This window comes from Balaenoptera physalus (genome assembly GCF_965194825.1).
Source record: "Balaenoptera physalus genome assembly, chromosome: 3".
In the NCBI taxonomy this organism is placed as follows: domain Eukaryota; kingdom Metazoa; phylum Chordata; class Mammalia; order Artiodactyla; family Balaenopteridae; genus Balaenoptera; species Balaenoptera physalus.
The window spans coordinates 105,243,385-105,257,825 of NC_138890.1; the positions used below are offsets into that span (position 1 = coordinate 105,243,385).

Consider the following 14,441-nt stretch of genomic DNA (forward strand, 5'->3'; position numbering starts at 1 on the left):
AACAGGTAGCAGTCCTGTAGAAGTGCTTGAAATTCTATCTCTTGGGCTTTCACATGGATTCCACTGCCTATTGACATTAAAATAAGAAAAGTAACCTATATGCAGAAAGAAGGTTGTATTCACATTAACATTCATGAAGGCTGAGCAGCTTGAGCCCTACACATCAAGTAGGGAATATATCCTTTGTTTACCGATGAGAAAATGTCTCAGTGATAAATGGTTACAGACAGGGGTGTCACAAGGGCAACAGCATACAGAACAGCTCCGACAAACTTAAAAAACATTTTTTTAAAAAGTCTTCTTCTCCTCCAGTTCTTTTTGCAGATTGTGGAGCGCAGTGCCTATCCCCTCAAATAAAAGAAAAATATTGCAATGCAGAATTCCTAACCTTTACTGAGGCACTTCCCAGAAAACAAAAAACATACTCTTTGAGAATAATTTAAAACAAAGCTTCAAAGGTTTCATGATGCATAAATATTCAGACATTCTGAAAAGAAGTGCCCTGCACCCTGCACCCTGCCTGTTTGGGTCTAAAATGTATATTGTTATAAGACAGCACGGTCGTCAAAGGGCAAAGTCTAACGTCAACACTGGGAGACATTAGGCACATCGTTAAAACGCTTTACACTCATTTACATAAATTCAAACACATTATCATACTCATTCAGTAAATTTCTGAGAAGAATCATATATGAGGTCATGAATTTGTCATTTTACAAACTAATATCTTATTGACTCCAAAACTGACTTGGTATACTTTCAGTTAATTTTCAAAACAAAATAAGTTAAGTTATAACTTGTAGACAGCCTTGTCTCATTGAGAATAGGAAGCCTGGAACCAGGGCTCGAGGGCAATTACTTCCCGGGGCCTAACTCTAGGTGGCTCACTTTCCTCACCTAAAAACACAAAGGCTGAAACAACTGTCTCCCGCCGCCCAAGGGTTTTTTCTCCAGCATTTTGTCTTTTCTGCAGGAGTCTAGAGGATTCAGCAGGAAGCGTCAGAAGCACAGAACAATCTAAAACATGGATGTCGATACTATGCTTTGGGGAGTCCTTCCCCATCACACAGAAACCTCCAGATGCCGAGCAAGAGGAAATGCACAACAGCCGCCGACAAATCCCCAGCACCTCCCCCCTCAGTGTTTTCTAGCCAGCCTTTGCCACCGCTGTGCGAACGAAGGACAAAGGCGCAGCCGGAAGGTCGCCCCGGGCCGCCGGGTTAGCCCCGGGCCTTGGCCCTGGATCTATTACGTACTGGAGATGAAGGGGCGGGGCCGAAGGGGAGGAGTCAGGGGCGGGGCTGGAGCCGGACCCTACTCCTGGGCTGCGGCGGAATCTCTGCGCCTGCGCGCCCGCGTAGGCCTGTGGTTGGGGAGCCCCAGGTTCTGGGCTCGCCCTCGCGCCCCGGCCCCCGCCTCCTCCAGGTCCCTTCCCACCTCCGCCCACTTGACGCGATGACGCACGGCAGGTTTGCGGACGTGGCGGCGGCGCACGGCACTAAAGGCCGAGACGTTGGCGGCGGCGGTGACGGTCGACAGGGGCAGCCAAAAACGGAGGCTTGGCCATGAACTGGCCCGGGACGGCAGCCCTGGCGGCGGCGGCGGCGGACCTGGTAGCCGTCTCCTCGTTGAGTCCCGCCTGCTAACGGGACAGGTAAAGATGGTGGTGAGAGATCGGGGGTGGCCGGGTCCCGGCCGGCGGGGTTGGGCCCTAGCTGCACCCTCGCTGGAGGCGGCGCGGACCCCGCGGCCGCAGATGTGGCGAGGCGCCTGGTTGGGGCTTGGACCCCGGCCCGCGTGGAAGACACTCCGAGGCAGGGGAGACCTTCGAGACCAGCTCCACCAAAGCCCCTTGTTACACTGTCCGGGAAACTGAGGCCCAGAGGAAGGACTCCTACTTGCCCCAATCCCGGAGCAGCGCATTTCCCACCTAGACATACTACATTTCTCCCACAACTTCGTGTCTCTGTTGAATATTCGTTGACAGCATCTCGTTCACATCGTCCAAGTGTGATGGTGTAAGATAGAGATCTGAGATTTAATTCTCGCAGGGGGTAACAGGGAAAGAAAAAAACAAGACGTGTGGAAACGAGGAGGAGGGAAGTTAAGTTTTTATCAACTGAATTGGCCGTGGCAGGTACAGTCCCTGTGATACTGGCCCAGTGCTGAACTAGATTGTGACCTGTGGCCCTTTTATTGCTCTCCGCTTAAGGAATGTCAAAGCGAAACACCCAACAGCATTTATGCAGCACGAAGGCGTTTGGGAAATCATTTTCAGTCAGAAAGTGAGCTAGCTGATGAGTGCTTCAACACGGTATCCATTGGATTACTCTTGGAGGCTTGTTTCAGTTTTCTGAAGGGGGTATTCGTGCTTTTTTCCTTCCTTAAGAGAAGTATGACAGGTGAAGAGAATTGAACCAGATGACTTGAATACTGTGTACTTTCTAATCTGTATATAGTTGGCTCAGATAATTATATGCCTGGGCCAGAGTCTACCTTTTCGCGTCAATTAGGGACACAACCAATTCTTGATTGTCCACAAACAGACTACACAGTTTGTGGTATTCTACTGCCTGCGTTTCATTCCAAGCGGAGTGAAGAGATCGTGAAACAGATGACGTTCTAGTCTTTAAATATTATTTAGCAATATATCATGGAGAGACGTTGATATAAGTATCTAAAATGGCTTTGGGGCATTGCTCAGTGAATTTCAGCTGTACTAAGCCAGTTTGGGGCTCTAAGACCAAATTATCAGGGGAAAAACGTCTAAAGGGCAGCATAACTGAGTCAGTATAGCCATGGGTAAATTGCTGTATATTAAGTGGTTCATAACTTTTTAAACTTTTTGAGAATATGAAAACAATAAATATTATCCCCAGAAAAATGTACATATGTATAAAATTTTGCCTAGGAATCCACAGGATTCACAGACATTCCCTACATTAAAGACAGGAAAGACTGTAAAATAAGTGGAAATAAAATTATTACCTGTTTTAGATGAAGGTTAGATACTCTACTCTTTCAACTTTTTTGAGAACAGAATAAAAATAAAGCATCCTTAATTTATTATGGTATTAAAACAAGTTTAATCTTTAAGCTTGTTAGAGTTGTCACTTGCTAGAATTCCTTGAAGGAATAGGTGTGACTTAAAACTGCTTTTAAGATGTAAAATGTGGTAGCTTTCTTTAGTTGGGTGGCTGTTGAGTTAGGAATTCCAGTTCATGGTAATAAATAATGTAGCTCTTGGGGGAACAGGTGAAATTATCGACTTAATATATAGCTATTATTTATGTTATCTGAATAGAAACCTTTGAGTTTTTGAAGCATTACAGTGTTGCCATAGAGCAGAGTCAGAAACTGGTTTTCAAGGGTTCTATTCAATGATATGAAATAGTTCCCAAAATTTTAAAGTATGTCCCAACATAGAGAGTATGTAATCTATTGTCATGTATATTACAAATTCAGACTTCTGGAGTTGGTCTTTTTTGATTTTTTTCTTTTTCACCTGGTACTTGTCCATAGTATTCACAACTGCCTTTGATACATCATTTAGTCTTGGCTTCTATGGCACAACATTTTCTTGGTTTCCTACTCCTCTGAACCCTTCTTTTCGTCTTTGCAGTCTGATTTTCCTTCGTCTAGGTATTAAACGTAGCAGTTCTTCAAGGGTCAGTCTTGGACCCTCTTATTCTGTGTGCGCTCTCTCTCCCTCTCTCCCTCTCTCCCTCTCTCTCTCTCTGTCTCTCTCTGTCTCTGTCTCTGTCTCTCTGTCTCTCTCTCTCTCTCTAATCTCATCTACACAGCTTCAGTTTCCACCTTTGTGCGGATGAGTCATGAAATTATATCACCCAGACCTTTCTGAATTTGACTACATAGCCCACTTGATTACTTGACATTCTTTTTGGTTGTCTTAAAGGAATTTACAGTCAAAGTTACCAAGCCCCCCGCCCCCACCAAGCTCTTTTTCCAGTGTTTCAGATCTTAGAGAATGGCACCACCATTTACTCAGGGATGCAAATCAGAAGTCTTGGTGTGATCCTTAACTAATTTCTTCTCTTCATATCTGAGCCAAATCATTAAGCCTTAAGTATTTATCTCCCCAAATTCCTCTTACTACCTCTCTACTCTCCATCTTTCACAATAATTGAGAACAATCTACTATCCTTTCTTATGTGAACAATTAATATGAAGCTAAAACTGTGAATGTGGTAATAGTTTTTTATGTTCTTGTATTGTTTTTTGTTTTTAACATTGACAGACTTTATGGGGGCGGGGATCTGGTTTCCACCTGGGATCCTACCCTCTTAATATAGATAAGAAGGGATTTAGAAACCTTTGTACAGTATCTGTTCTGGGCCCCCAGGGCAGGAAGGGGGTGATTGCTGGGTGGGCGGGCTGGAGGGGTGGAGGCAGGGCCCTTACCACCTGCATGCCCACATCCACCCTGAACATGAGGGTGGGGTAAGATGCTCTGGGAGGGATGAGGGAGTCCCCAGGCTAGGGGCAAGCTGGCAGCAGGGGCTGTGGCAGGTAGCCACAGCTTCAGCGGCACTTGGCGCCACGGTTGCAGGGCAGCTTGGTGCTGGCATTGTCAGTGGTGCACTTGTAGTCATAGGTGAGCTCCTCACCATGCAGGGTGCAGTGCAGGGTAGGTGAAGATGATGATGGGCTTCTGGCCCTCCACATGGGTGACTTGAGAGAAGCAGTTGGGCTCACAGGAGTGGTTGATGACACGGGCAGCATTGCCATGCATCGTGGCATCCCCACAACAAAGCCATCCGTTCGGAACATGTAGCACCCAGTGCCCTTCCCATCGGAGAACTTCTCCCGCTTATTGTTCTTTTTTAATGAGGATAGATTAACTTGATGAAGGTGAGTTGAGAGTGAGTACACTTAGGTCAGCTCTCATCTCAGTCAGTCTTAAGATGTCTTTTCTGAAGTAGAAATGAATGTAGAACTTATAATCTGTTCGCAATCTTTATAGACCATAAATTGAGTTTCATGAGGACTTTGGTAAGTTAAAGTTTGGTGAAAAGCTGCCAGGGAAGAAAAATCCCTGGTTGAGAGCAAAATTATGACCTGTATAGAAGGCACATACTATACTAAATAAAAAACACTGAAATCAGCGTGATCCAGGGAAGTAGGTAGGGGGTTCAAAAGACAGTTCAATCCCATGGAACTTAAAATGCAGAACAACTCAAAGTTTGGGGTTCATAAAAGTGTTGTGTGTGTACATATAAAACATATACTTTGATTCTATCAGATCTGTAAATTGTATATATGATCACACGTTTTTAAGACATAATACAAAATTATTTCTGTAATTTTCTTCACATACTCAGAATGGGGAAACTTAATTTTTTGACTTAAAAAAATATAGCAATTTGTCCTTGTTAAAATGTAATCATCACCATGTTTTGTGATATATGGTCTATAAGAATGGATTACTTCTTCCTCCCATCCCATTGTCTCCATTGCCAAATATGTTCATTGTACTTCAACAACTATAAAACTTGAACCTAAAACCATTCTTTAAAAAACAAAAGGTAAAGTGTCCTGAATATAAGATTCATGTAAATCAGTCAAATGGATCAGCTACATTCCAAAGTTTTCTCTGCCTTCTTTCCCTACCAGATTTTGACATTATGGCAGGGAGGCATCAGAATCGTAGTTTTCCTCTTCCAGGAGTTCATTCAAGTGGTCAAGTACATGCATTTGGAAATTGTACAGACAATGATATGTTGGAGGAGGATGCTGAAGTGTATGAGCTTCGATCCAGAGGAAAAGAAAAAATCCGAAGAAGTACATCGAAAGATAGACTGGATGACATTATAGTATTAACAAAAGATATACAGGAAGGAGACACTTTAAATGCAATAGCCCTTCAATACTGTTGTACGGTAAGTTTTAACTTGATTTTGCATAATGCAGCCCCAAATAAATTATTTGTTCATAGCACAAAATTGAAATAAATTCTGTGCCCTTTTATCTTGTATTCCCCCCCCACCCACTTTTTTGTCTTTTCACAGAAATCAGTATCATGTTGGTGGATGTTAACTTTTTAAATTTTTAAGTGAATACTTGAATTTCTGTTTATTTCTAAATCATGATTCTATTTTCAGATTGAAAAACACTCAAATGTGTTTATTTTTCTCCTTATTCAAGTTGTAAGGGAATGTAGAAATATATAAGGAAAGGTTTTTTCCTGCCCCAATTTCCTGAGATAACACACGTTGGTGTATTTCTTTCCATACCTTTTTTGGGGGGGAGATATATATGTGTGTAGTGATTTTTGTGTTTTAAAAATTGGTTTATATTATACCTATTACTCTGCAAGTTGCCTTTGACTTTTTCATTTCTTAGTATATCATGGATATCCCCCATAGCCTTATAGATCTAACTCATTATTTTATGTAGCTATATGATATTGCATAGTATGGATGTACCATAATTATTAAGTTGTTCTCTTACTCATTGATAGGGTTTTCTCCATGTTTTGCATTGTGCAGTGAATATCATCACAACTGGTACCTTATTTCTGTGAAATAGATTCTCAAAAGTGGGATTTATAGATGAAAGGTATATTTTTTATTTTACTAGGTATTAAACTCTGTTTAAATCCATTTAATGTCTGTGTCATGTCCATCTTGTATCCATAGCATGGAATCTATTTTCATGTAAACACACTGATATGGAAACTGTTGATATCTTTCGTTTTCAAACTTTTTATTTTCATGCTCCCAAAAGAATTTTGAAACGTATATACTGTGTACCTCGTTGCACCTTTTAAAGTGAACATCTTAAATACATCCTGACTTAAAGTAGTTATAAAGGATTTAATTTCCAGAATGTTGTCAATATTGATTTTTAAAAACAAGACTATTAGAATACTCTTTAAATATATGCATGGAATCCTAAATACCACCAGGATTTGCTACCTAAAATCATTCATTTAAAATATATATATATGAGCTCTTTTTTTAGTAGCATGAAATTTTATATTTTAAAATTTTTTATATATTTAAAAATTTTTTCTCCTTGATTAATATTTTCATCCCCCCAAAAATCTTTCATAGTATGAAATATTTTTATCTTGAAAACCTTTTATTGATTACCTGTCAGTTCTCTGCAATAGAAACACACACATATATTGATAAATTTATATATATATATTTAAATTTAATTTTAAAGTCTCCGATGACCATGAGGTTCTATGTATTATTTTTCCTGAATAATTATTGCAATTATTCACAGTTGATCAAAACAAATATTATAAATTTTAATTTAAATGTTTAATAAATATTTTATTGAAATGCATTTCTTGATGAGGTAAGAAAAGCTGGGTTTGGGTTTTTTTTTGCGACTTGTTCATATATGGCAACATTATTTATTGTTAAATCAGAAAATATCTGATTTCATTCTTTAATGCAAATAAAATTGTTAATATGTGTTCTGTAGAGAAATAAGACCACTGAGAAATAAATTATAGAATGTGCTTTAGAAGGATGATAATGGAAATTAATCAAGACTTTAAAATTAGGGGCAAGACTGAAAATATCAAGGTGAAGATCCAAGAGAAGAGTGTGGTCCAGCAGCTTTATTAGAGAAAGACATTAATTTTCTTTTAATGAGCCTAGAAAATTTTCTTAGAAAAAGAGAAATTTGAAGTGACATCTGAATGATTAAAAATAGGTTATATTTCCAATGAAGTGAAAAGGAGAAAGTATTTCAGGCATGACAGTGATGTGGAGATTTCAAGGAGGAAATAAGGCGGACAACAGAGGAAGTTTAATAGCTGTTTCAGAAATGAGTGACAGACTAGGATGAAGTGCTTTAAGATAACTGAGGGAAAGTTTGATATATAGTAAGAGAATATCATTGTAAGATTTTAACAAGAGTGCTGCAGAATGGGGGGGGGCGGGAACCTGCTGGTGAATTAGAGGGAATCCAAGAAAGAAGTTACTGGAAGATGATCCAATGAATATGATTAGGGCTTAGGCTAAAATATTTATAGTAAAGAAGAGAAGAAGCCAATAGAAAATGTATTGGGGGGGAAATCACAGGGTGTATCCGCGGTTTCCTTAATTAAAATGAAGAGTGATGAAAGGCAGTTAGCTGAACGTTAGGGAAAAGATGGCATTGGCCACAATAATGGGAAAATTGATATAGCAGAGATAGGGAGTTAAGCAGTGCTCCCTTTTGACAGAGCTCAACTAGCAAAAGATTAACCTTACAAAAGGATTTATCATTTAAAAATATGGTAATTAGTGCTATATTCCACTTATAAATATTCAGCCTTAGGAATTATTAAAAATATGCCTGTTATAAAACAGTGATAAGAGGAACAAAAAGTTCAAGGATACATTTGGAATCCTAAATGTAACCAAGGAAGTTAGCATAACAGAGAAAATATTTTAGGGATATTTAGAGAGATAACCTAGGTAGATGCTAAACCTTGGAAACCTGGTTCAGAAAGATTATTGAGTAGTTATTAGTCGGAATATACAATACGAGGCAAAAGAGCATTTAAAGAGAATAGAATCAGGCTTTGGGGTTTGTCAGTGAATCTTCATTTGCCTTTAAAGAGTCTCAAGGTAGTAAAATGACAAAGCACCCTTTAACATTACACTCATCTCCAAGTTACTGTTCAGTCCTCTCTCCCTTTTCCTCCCACACATACACTTCAAAGGAATTGATTTTTCCAATAAGAACTCTCATTCTTCATCAGTAATATGCAGTTAATCCAGGTCACTACTACCTCTTAAGAACCCTGTTTGACAACCTGGATTCTGCAGGTTTCTGACTTTCCTACTATTAAAATTTAATAACAGCTAACATTTACATAACATACTGTGTGTCACTACTGTAGATGTTCTTTGGACATTTTAATACATTAATCTTCACAGTAACCCTATGTGGTAGGTAGTATTATTACTGTCATTTTACATATGTGAAACTGATTTGCAGACAGGTTAGACAACTTGCCCCAAATCATACAGCTAGAAAGTGTCAGGACCATGCTTCAAACCCAGATAGTCTGTGCTTTTAACCACCATCATATAGTGCTTTCCTGGGCACTGTTTCTTAATCTCCTCTGTGGATTTCTCTTAACTCAGCATACCCCTCAAATGTTGGCATTCCTCAGGGATCTTTCCTATGTTACCTTTTTCTCCTAGACTTTTTCTAGTGAATCTATCTACTCTTGTGACTTCAATTACCATTTTTGCTGGTAATCCACAAATCTATATCTCTAGCTGAGATCATTCTTCTGAATTTCAGGCATACATTTATAACTGCCTTTGGACATCTTCCACTTGGCACATTTCAAGCACCTCGAAGTCAACATGTGTGAAATCTGCGTTCATTCTTTTATCCCTCTACAGTGTTCCATAATCTCAGTGAGTGACATCATTATCCATCGAGTTGGCCAAGCCAGAAATCTAAGTTTTATCCTAGACTCACTTTACCTCTCTGATATCAATCACGTGATAAATGATCAGTGCTTGGGTTTACAGCATTGGTGGAAATGATGGATTAATAACTTAAAGGCAGTTGGAGAGCCTGGCATAGTAATTGGTAACCTGAGAAACACTCTCCTGCTCCCCTTACTCACAATGGCAGGTGGAGAGAACATGTAGACAGGTCGAGGACTATATAAAATATATAAGGAAAGCTTATAAAAATGGCTGATCTGGGGGATAGTTGAATAATGCATTTACACCAAGAGGTTTGGGGAAAAATGGCTTCAGGAGACAAGTGAAGGAGACAAATTATCATATTTTATCAATTCTAAGGTGTATACTTTTACACATTTTAACATCTTTGAAGTTAGAATGGTGGCATCTTCAATATTTGGTGGGGTTTTTTTTACCTTAATGATACATAAAATAATGGCACATCTTAGAGTGGATTGCATCTTGGTTTTGATAAAATATGGTACTTTTAGTTGGGTAAGTTGACATTTGCCTATACTCTAATCGCCACATTAGAAGAAAGAACGTAAGTATCTGTAATCCTTCCTTCACAAATTGTTTACAAGCGGCAGAAGTATGATATTTGCACATGATATAGAAAGAGAAATACCAAAAGATCCTAGAATCTACTTAAATAGCTAGGATTAGTGTTAATATTGATAATATGTGGGTGATTATAGAATGTAATCGGTGATTTCTTAAGACTGGTAGATCAAGAATGGTATAGAAATGTTATCCACAAATAATATAAAATCCTCTCTGGATGTGATAACTTACTACTTCTAATAATTAAGCTCAATTTTTTTCCCTCCAAAAGTAACTGGGATGAATGAATATTACTACTTCTATTTTGATTTAGAATTTAGTTGAATTTTGCTTTTGTTTTTTTTTTTTCTTTACAGGTAGCAGATATCAAGAGGGTTAACAATCTCATCAGTGATCAAGACTTTTTTGCCCTTAGGTCTATCAAAATTCCAGTAAAAAAGTTTAGTTCATTGACTGAAACACTTTATCCTCCAAAAGGAAGACAGACTTCACGTCCTTCATCTGTTCAGTACCTTTCAGAACAACAGGAAGTTTTGTCAGCTAATGATTCTCTTTCTTCCAGTGAGTCAGCTGGTAGCTTTTTAAAAGAAGTAGACCGAGACATAGAACAAATAGTAAAATGTACAGACACCAAAAGAGAGAACCTTAATGAGGTGGTGTCTGCCTTGACAGCACAACAAGTACGTTTTGAACCTGATAACAAAAACATTCAACGTAAGGATCCTTATTATGGAGCAGACTGGGGAATAGGGTGGTGGACAGCTGTAGTGATAATGTTGATAGTAGGCATAATAACGCCAGTATTTTATTTGCTGTATTATGAAATTTTAGCTAAAGTGGATGTAAGTCACCATTCAACAGTGGATTCTTCACATTTGCATTCAGGAGTCACACCCCCATCACAGCAGAGAGAAATGGAAAATGAAATTGCTCCAACTAAAGGAATACCCTTTGGCCCACAAGATGACCATAAGCTTTATAGTCAGTATTCTCAGTTACCTGCTGCTCAACACAAAACATAGCAGTTAGTTCAGTTACAGTGTTAGTGATCACCTGTGTATCTGGAATGTGGTGGGTGAATCAGTTATATTAAATAACCACTTCAAAGGCAGGATTTAGGGAGACTGAAGATGCTTTGTTTTTCACCTTTTTTTTTGTTTGTTTTTTGGAGCCATTTACAAATGGATTGAGCATAAAATCCCTACAGTTGCTAGTTGTTGATACTGAAAGCAGTAAATCTGTATATCTGTTTTATCAATGCTTAAAGCAGAAATGAATTTAAATATGTGTCTCGGAAGTTCCTGGAAAATGCATTTTTTCTTATTCTAGACTGGTTATGTTCAAATTTTATTTTTTAAGCAATTGTTTTTGGTTTGAGGTTATTAATAGTAAATTCATTAAGCAGAATAATGATAGCATCAGATGTCTGCAACTGAAGAAAATTTATTACCATCAAAATATTTAGTTGCAGAAAAGTTTGATTCTAAAATTATTTGATAGGACTTACTTAAAATTTCATTTCGAAACTTAAATAAAACCCCACATTTAGTACATACGCTATGAAAACATAAGTAGAACAGAAAGGGGAAAGAAATGTATAATGTCTGTAATAGAAGCTGAGATATATTATTATTTTTAAGCCCCCAAATTAATGTGTTACTGCTGGGAAGTTGCCATTTGGTCACTAGAACACTGGATTATGTCAGGACCTAAAAGTTATCTTTGTCTCTTAAAGAATGCTGCCTCTGCTTCTGTTTTTTAAGTGATTATATTTGCCTCTGATGTTTGAAAGCACTTTTGTTGTTCTTTGATGAAAAGTGTTATACATGTACAGATTAGTATTAATTAGCAAATATTTCCTTACATACTGTGATAAGTTGTTGCTGTGTTACATGTAATAACATGCCTTAATTACATTTAATGCCTTATAATACTTTACGTAAACTAGTATAATTTTTAGAATTAAAATTAAGCATAATTTCAGATGGTCCGATAGGACTCATAACATAGGCTGTATGAATTTGTCTCCACCTTCACTGTCAGGCACAAGTTAATGGGATCATAACATTTTTGTTGTCTGTCTCTGAGGTCTGTTGCAGAAAAGCAAGGGTAAAGAGACCTTTTGCATTAGCAAAAACAGACAAATTGCTTTGTATATTGATCCCTTAACCTCTGTTTTTCAAAGAGAAAATGTTCAACTTAGGTCTTTTTTCCCTGAACTAGAGCATCAGATTGGGGAAGAGAGGCCAAAGGTGTATATGGATTGGTCAAAAGAGTGCCACTTGTAAGATCTGTTGTGGATCAGAGTCTGGCTAAATAAGCATTTGCATACTGATTCCATCATTTAGTTTTTAAAAGTATGTGTTTTTAAAATGCTATCAAAATGATTCATTTGGTGGAGTCTGGCTTGCCTGTTTGTGTATAATAAAGTATGTACCTTAAGATATATTATACCACCTCATTTTCTGGGCATTATTTCCTAACTTTTAATGTTTCAGCTTTTGACCAGTCATTTTATATTTCAAACTTCAGTCTTGAAACAAAGTGGGGTGAATAAATATATATGCTTAATGAGGCTTAATGTACTTTTAGGAGCAGTGTATCATAGAAAGACAGGACAAAGATGTCAAACATTAAAGCCCTTGCATATATTAGAGGGCCTTAGACAATTACCAAAAAGTGTTAATATGGAAGTTTGTAGCAAATTGATTTTTTGAGTTAACTCTATTAGTTTAAGATTTAAAAAATTGTTTTAATGTGCTTTGGGCATCTTGAGAAAAGTATGATCTTTCTAATTTATGCTCAGTGTTAACTTGGTCAGTTTACATTGTATTTATTAAGCCTGCTGAAAATCAAGTTTCAAGAAAGAAAATACAGATTATTTTAGGGTAGAATGGGCTAGATGTCCTTTGAAGAACTTTGTTTACATCAAATTGATGAAATTACGGAGTCAGGGATTCCTTTTTGCTAGTGGTACTTTGAAATTGTGATAGAGAAGTCTGATTTATAAAATAAGTAACTTTTTAAAAAGTAATGAGGTATACTATGTACTTGATTAAAAACCTTTTCTGTCTTGCAGAGTGTCCTATTCCTTGAAGGCAGTATAACATATCCGTATGACACAGGCAGTTTCCTTTGTCCATATATTTGAATTACATTGGGTTGGCCAAAAAGTTTGTTCGGGTTTTTCCATAACATTTTACAGAAAAACCAGAGGGAACTTTTTGGCCAACCCAATATATTTTTTTACTTAATTGAATATAATTTGAATTATATATAATTCTATATATATGTATAACATATATAGAATTCTGTGTTACATATATAGAATTCTAGATTCTAATCCTTAAGTGTCATTTGTAAAAGAAAAGTTTCCTAAGCATTTAATAGATTTAGAATAATTTTAGCTTTTAAAAAGTACTAATACATCAAAATTTGTAACAAATGCAGATTACTTTGTAAAACTTAATAAAACAAGAAAAGTTATTTGATATTGTGGCTTTTGTATTGAAACCCTTATTTGAATTTACTTTGAGGCTTTACATTAGAAGATATGTACACACACACATACATACATGCAGACGTAAAAGTAACAGAACTGTGAATCATTGCATTTGGTTCACTTAAAAAGTTGGAGTTGCAAGTGAAGAAAAACCTGCTATTTTTAAAAAGGGCAGATTCTTTCTTAAATGGGTACAAATGGTTAAGATTGTTTCAAACTAATAGATGCCATTTAAATTAAATATTTTTTGCCATCGTATTCCTAGAAAATTATAGGATTCAAGTCCCCAAAAGATATATTAAGATCAGTTATAGAGTCTGGTGGCCACGTTAAGAATTAGAAGACAGTAATGTTAAATTAATTTCTCCAAAGACTTTTTGTTTTTTAAAGCTTATCTATCTTTTTCTGGACTCTACTTACTTGTTCAGTGGCCTGAAGAGTTCTTTAAATGAACCACTGTTTAGTCATTAGTTCTTTTTAAAGGTATCTACTACTAAAATTACCTACTTGGGAATATGAAGGATACAGTTAGAGTTTTAGAAATATCGTGAAACAAAGATCCAGTCAAAGTGTTACAGAGTAAAGGTGTAGTTTTTAGGAGTCTGTATTTAAATGGTACATTATGATGGGAATCATTCTTATTTTGAATTACAAAGTTGCTCAAGAAATCAGTATTTTTCTTCCAAGTATGTGCATATTGCACTGTTAGATCATAGAAATCTGAATGCTTTATTTCTTTTTATGTATGCAAATTATATAAATCTTTTGTATAATGTATTTTATACAGATGCAGCATGGAATTGTAGAATGTTATGTTAGCATGTACATCTGTAAAACTGGTTTTTAAAACTTCTTGCCCCTCATTTTTCATATTTTAAAAGACCTGCAAAATGTAATAAAGTTTCTATTTTATTATTCAA

The 14,441-nt window shown here is 37.1% G+C and overlaps 1 protein-coding gene across 2 annotated transcripts; it reads left to right on the forward strand.

The window, feature by feature from the left end:
• Nucleotides 1-1,343: 1,343 nt before the first annotated feature.
• On the forward strand, nucleotides 1,344-14,441 carry LYSMD3 (LysM domain containing 3). Of its 2 annotated transcripts, XM_082458246.1 has the most exons (3): nucleotides 1,344-1,654; nucleotides 5,635-5,900; nucleotides 10,376-14,441. In XM_082458246.1, the coding sequence occupies exons 2-3, from the start codon at nucleotides 5,646-5,648 to the stop codon at nucleotides 11,039-11,041; spliced, it is 921 nt and encodes a 306-aa protein (XP_082314372.1). In that variant the 5' UTR covers nucleotides 1,344-1,654; nucleotides 5,635-5,645; the 3' UTR covers nucleotides 11,042-14,441. The 2 variants fall into 2 exon arrangements, with proteins under 2 accessions (XP_082314372.1, XP_082314371.1); XM_082458245.1 differs by lacking the exon at nucleotides 1,344-1,654 and having other exon boundaries at nucleotides 3,771-5,900.

Excerpts from the sequence above, each read along its gene's own strand:
- LYSMD3 (XM_082458246.1), top strand. The coding sequence starts at position 5,646 with ATGGCAGGGAGGCATCAGAATCGTAGTTTTCCTCTTCCAGGAGTTCAT. Across the intron at positions 5,901-10,375 it reads CCCTTCAATACTGTTGTACG|GTAGCAGATATCAAGAGGGT; the intron begins GTAAGTTTTAAC and ends TTTTCTTTACAG.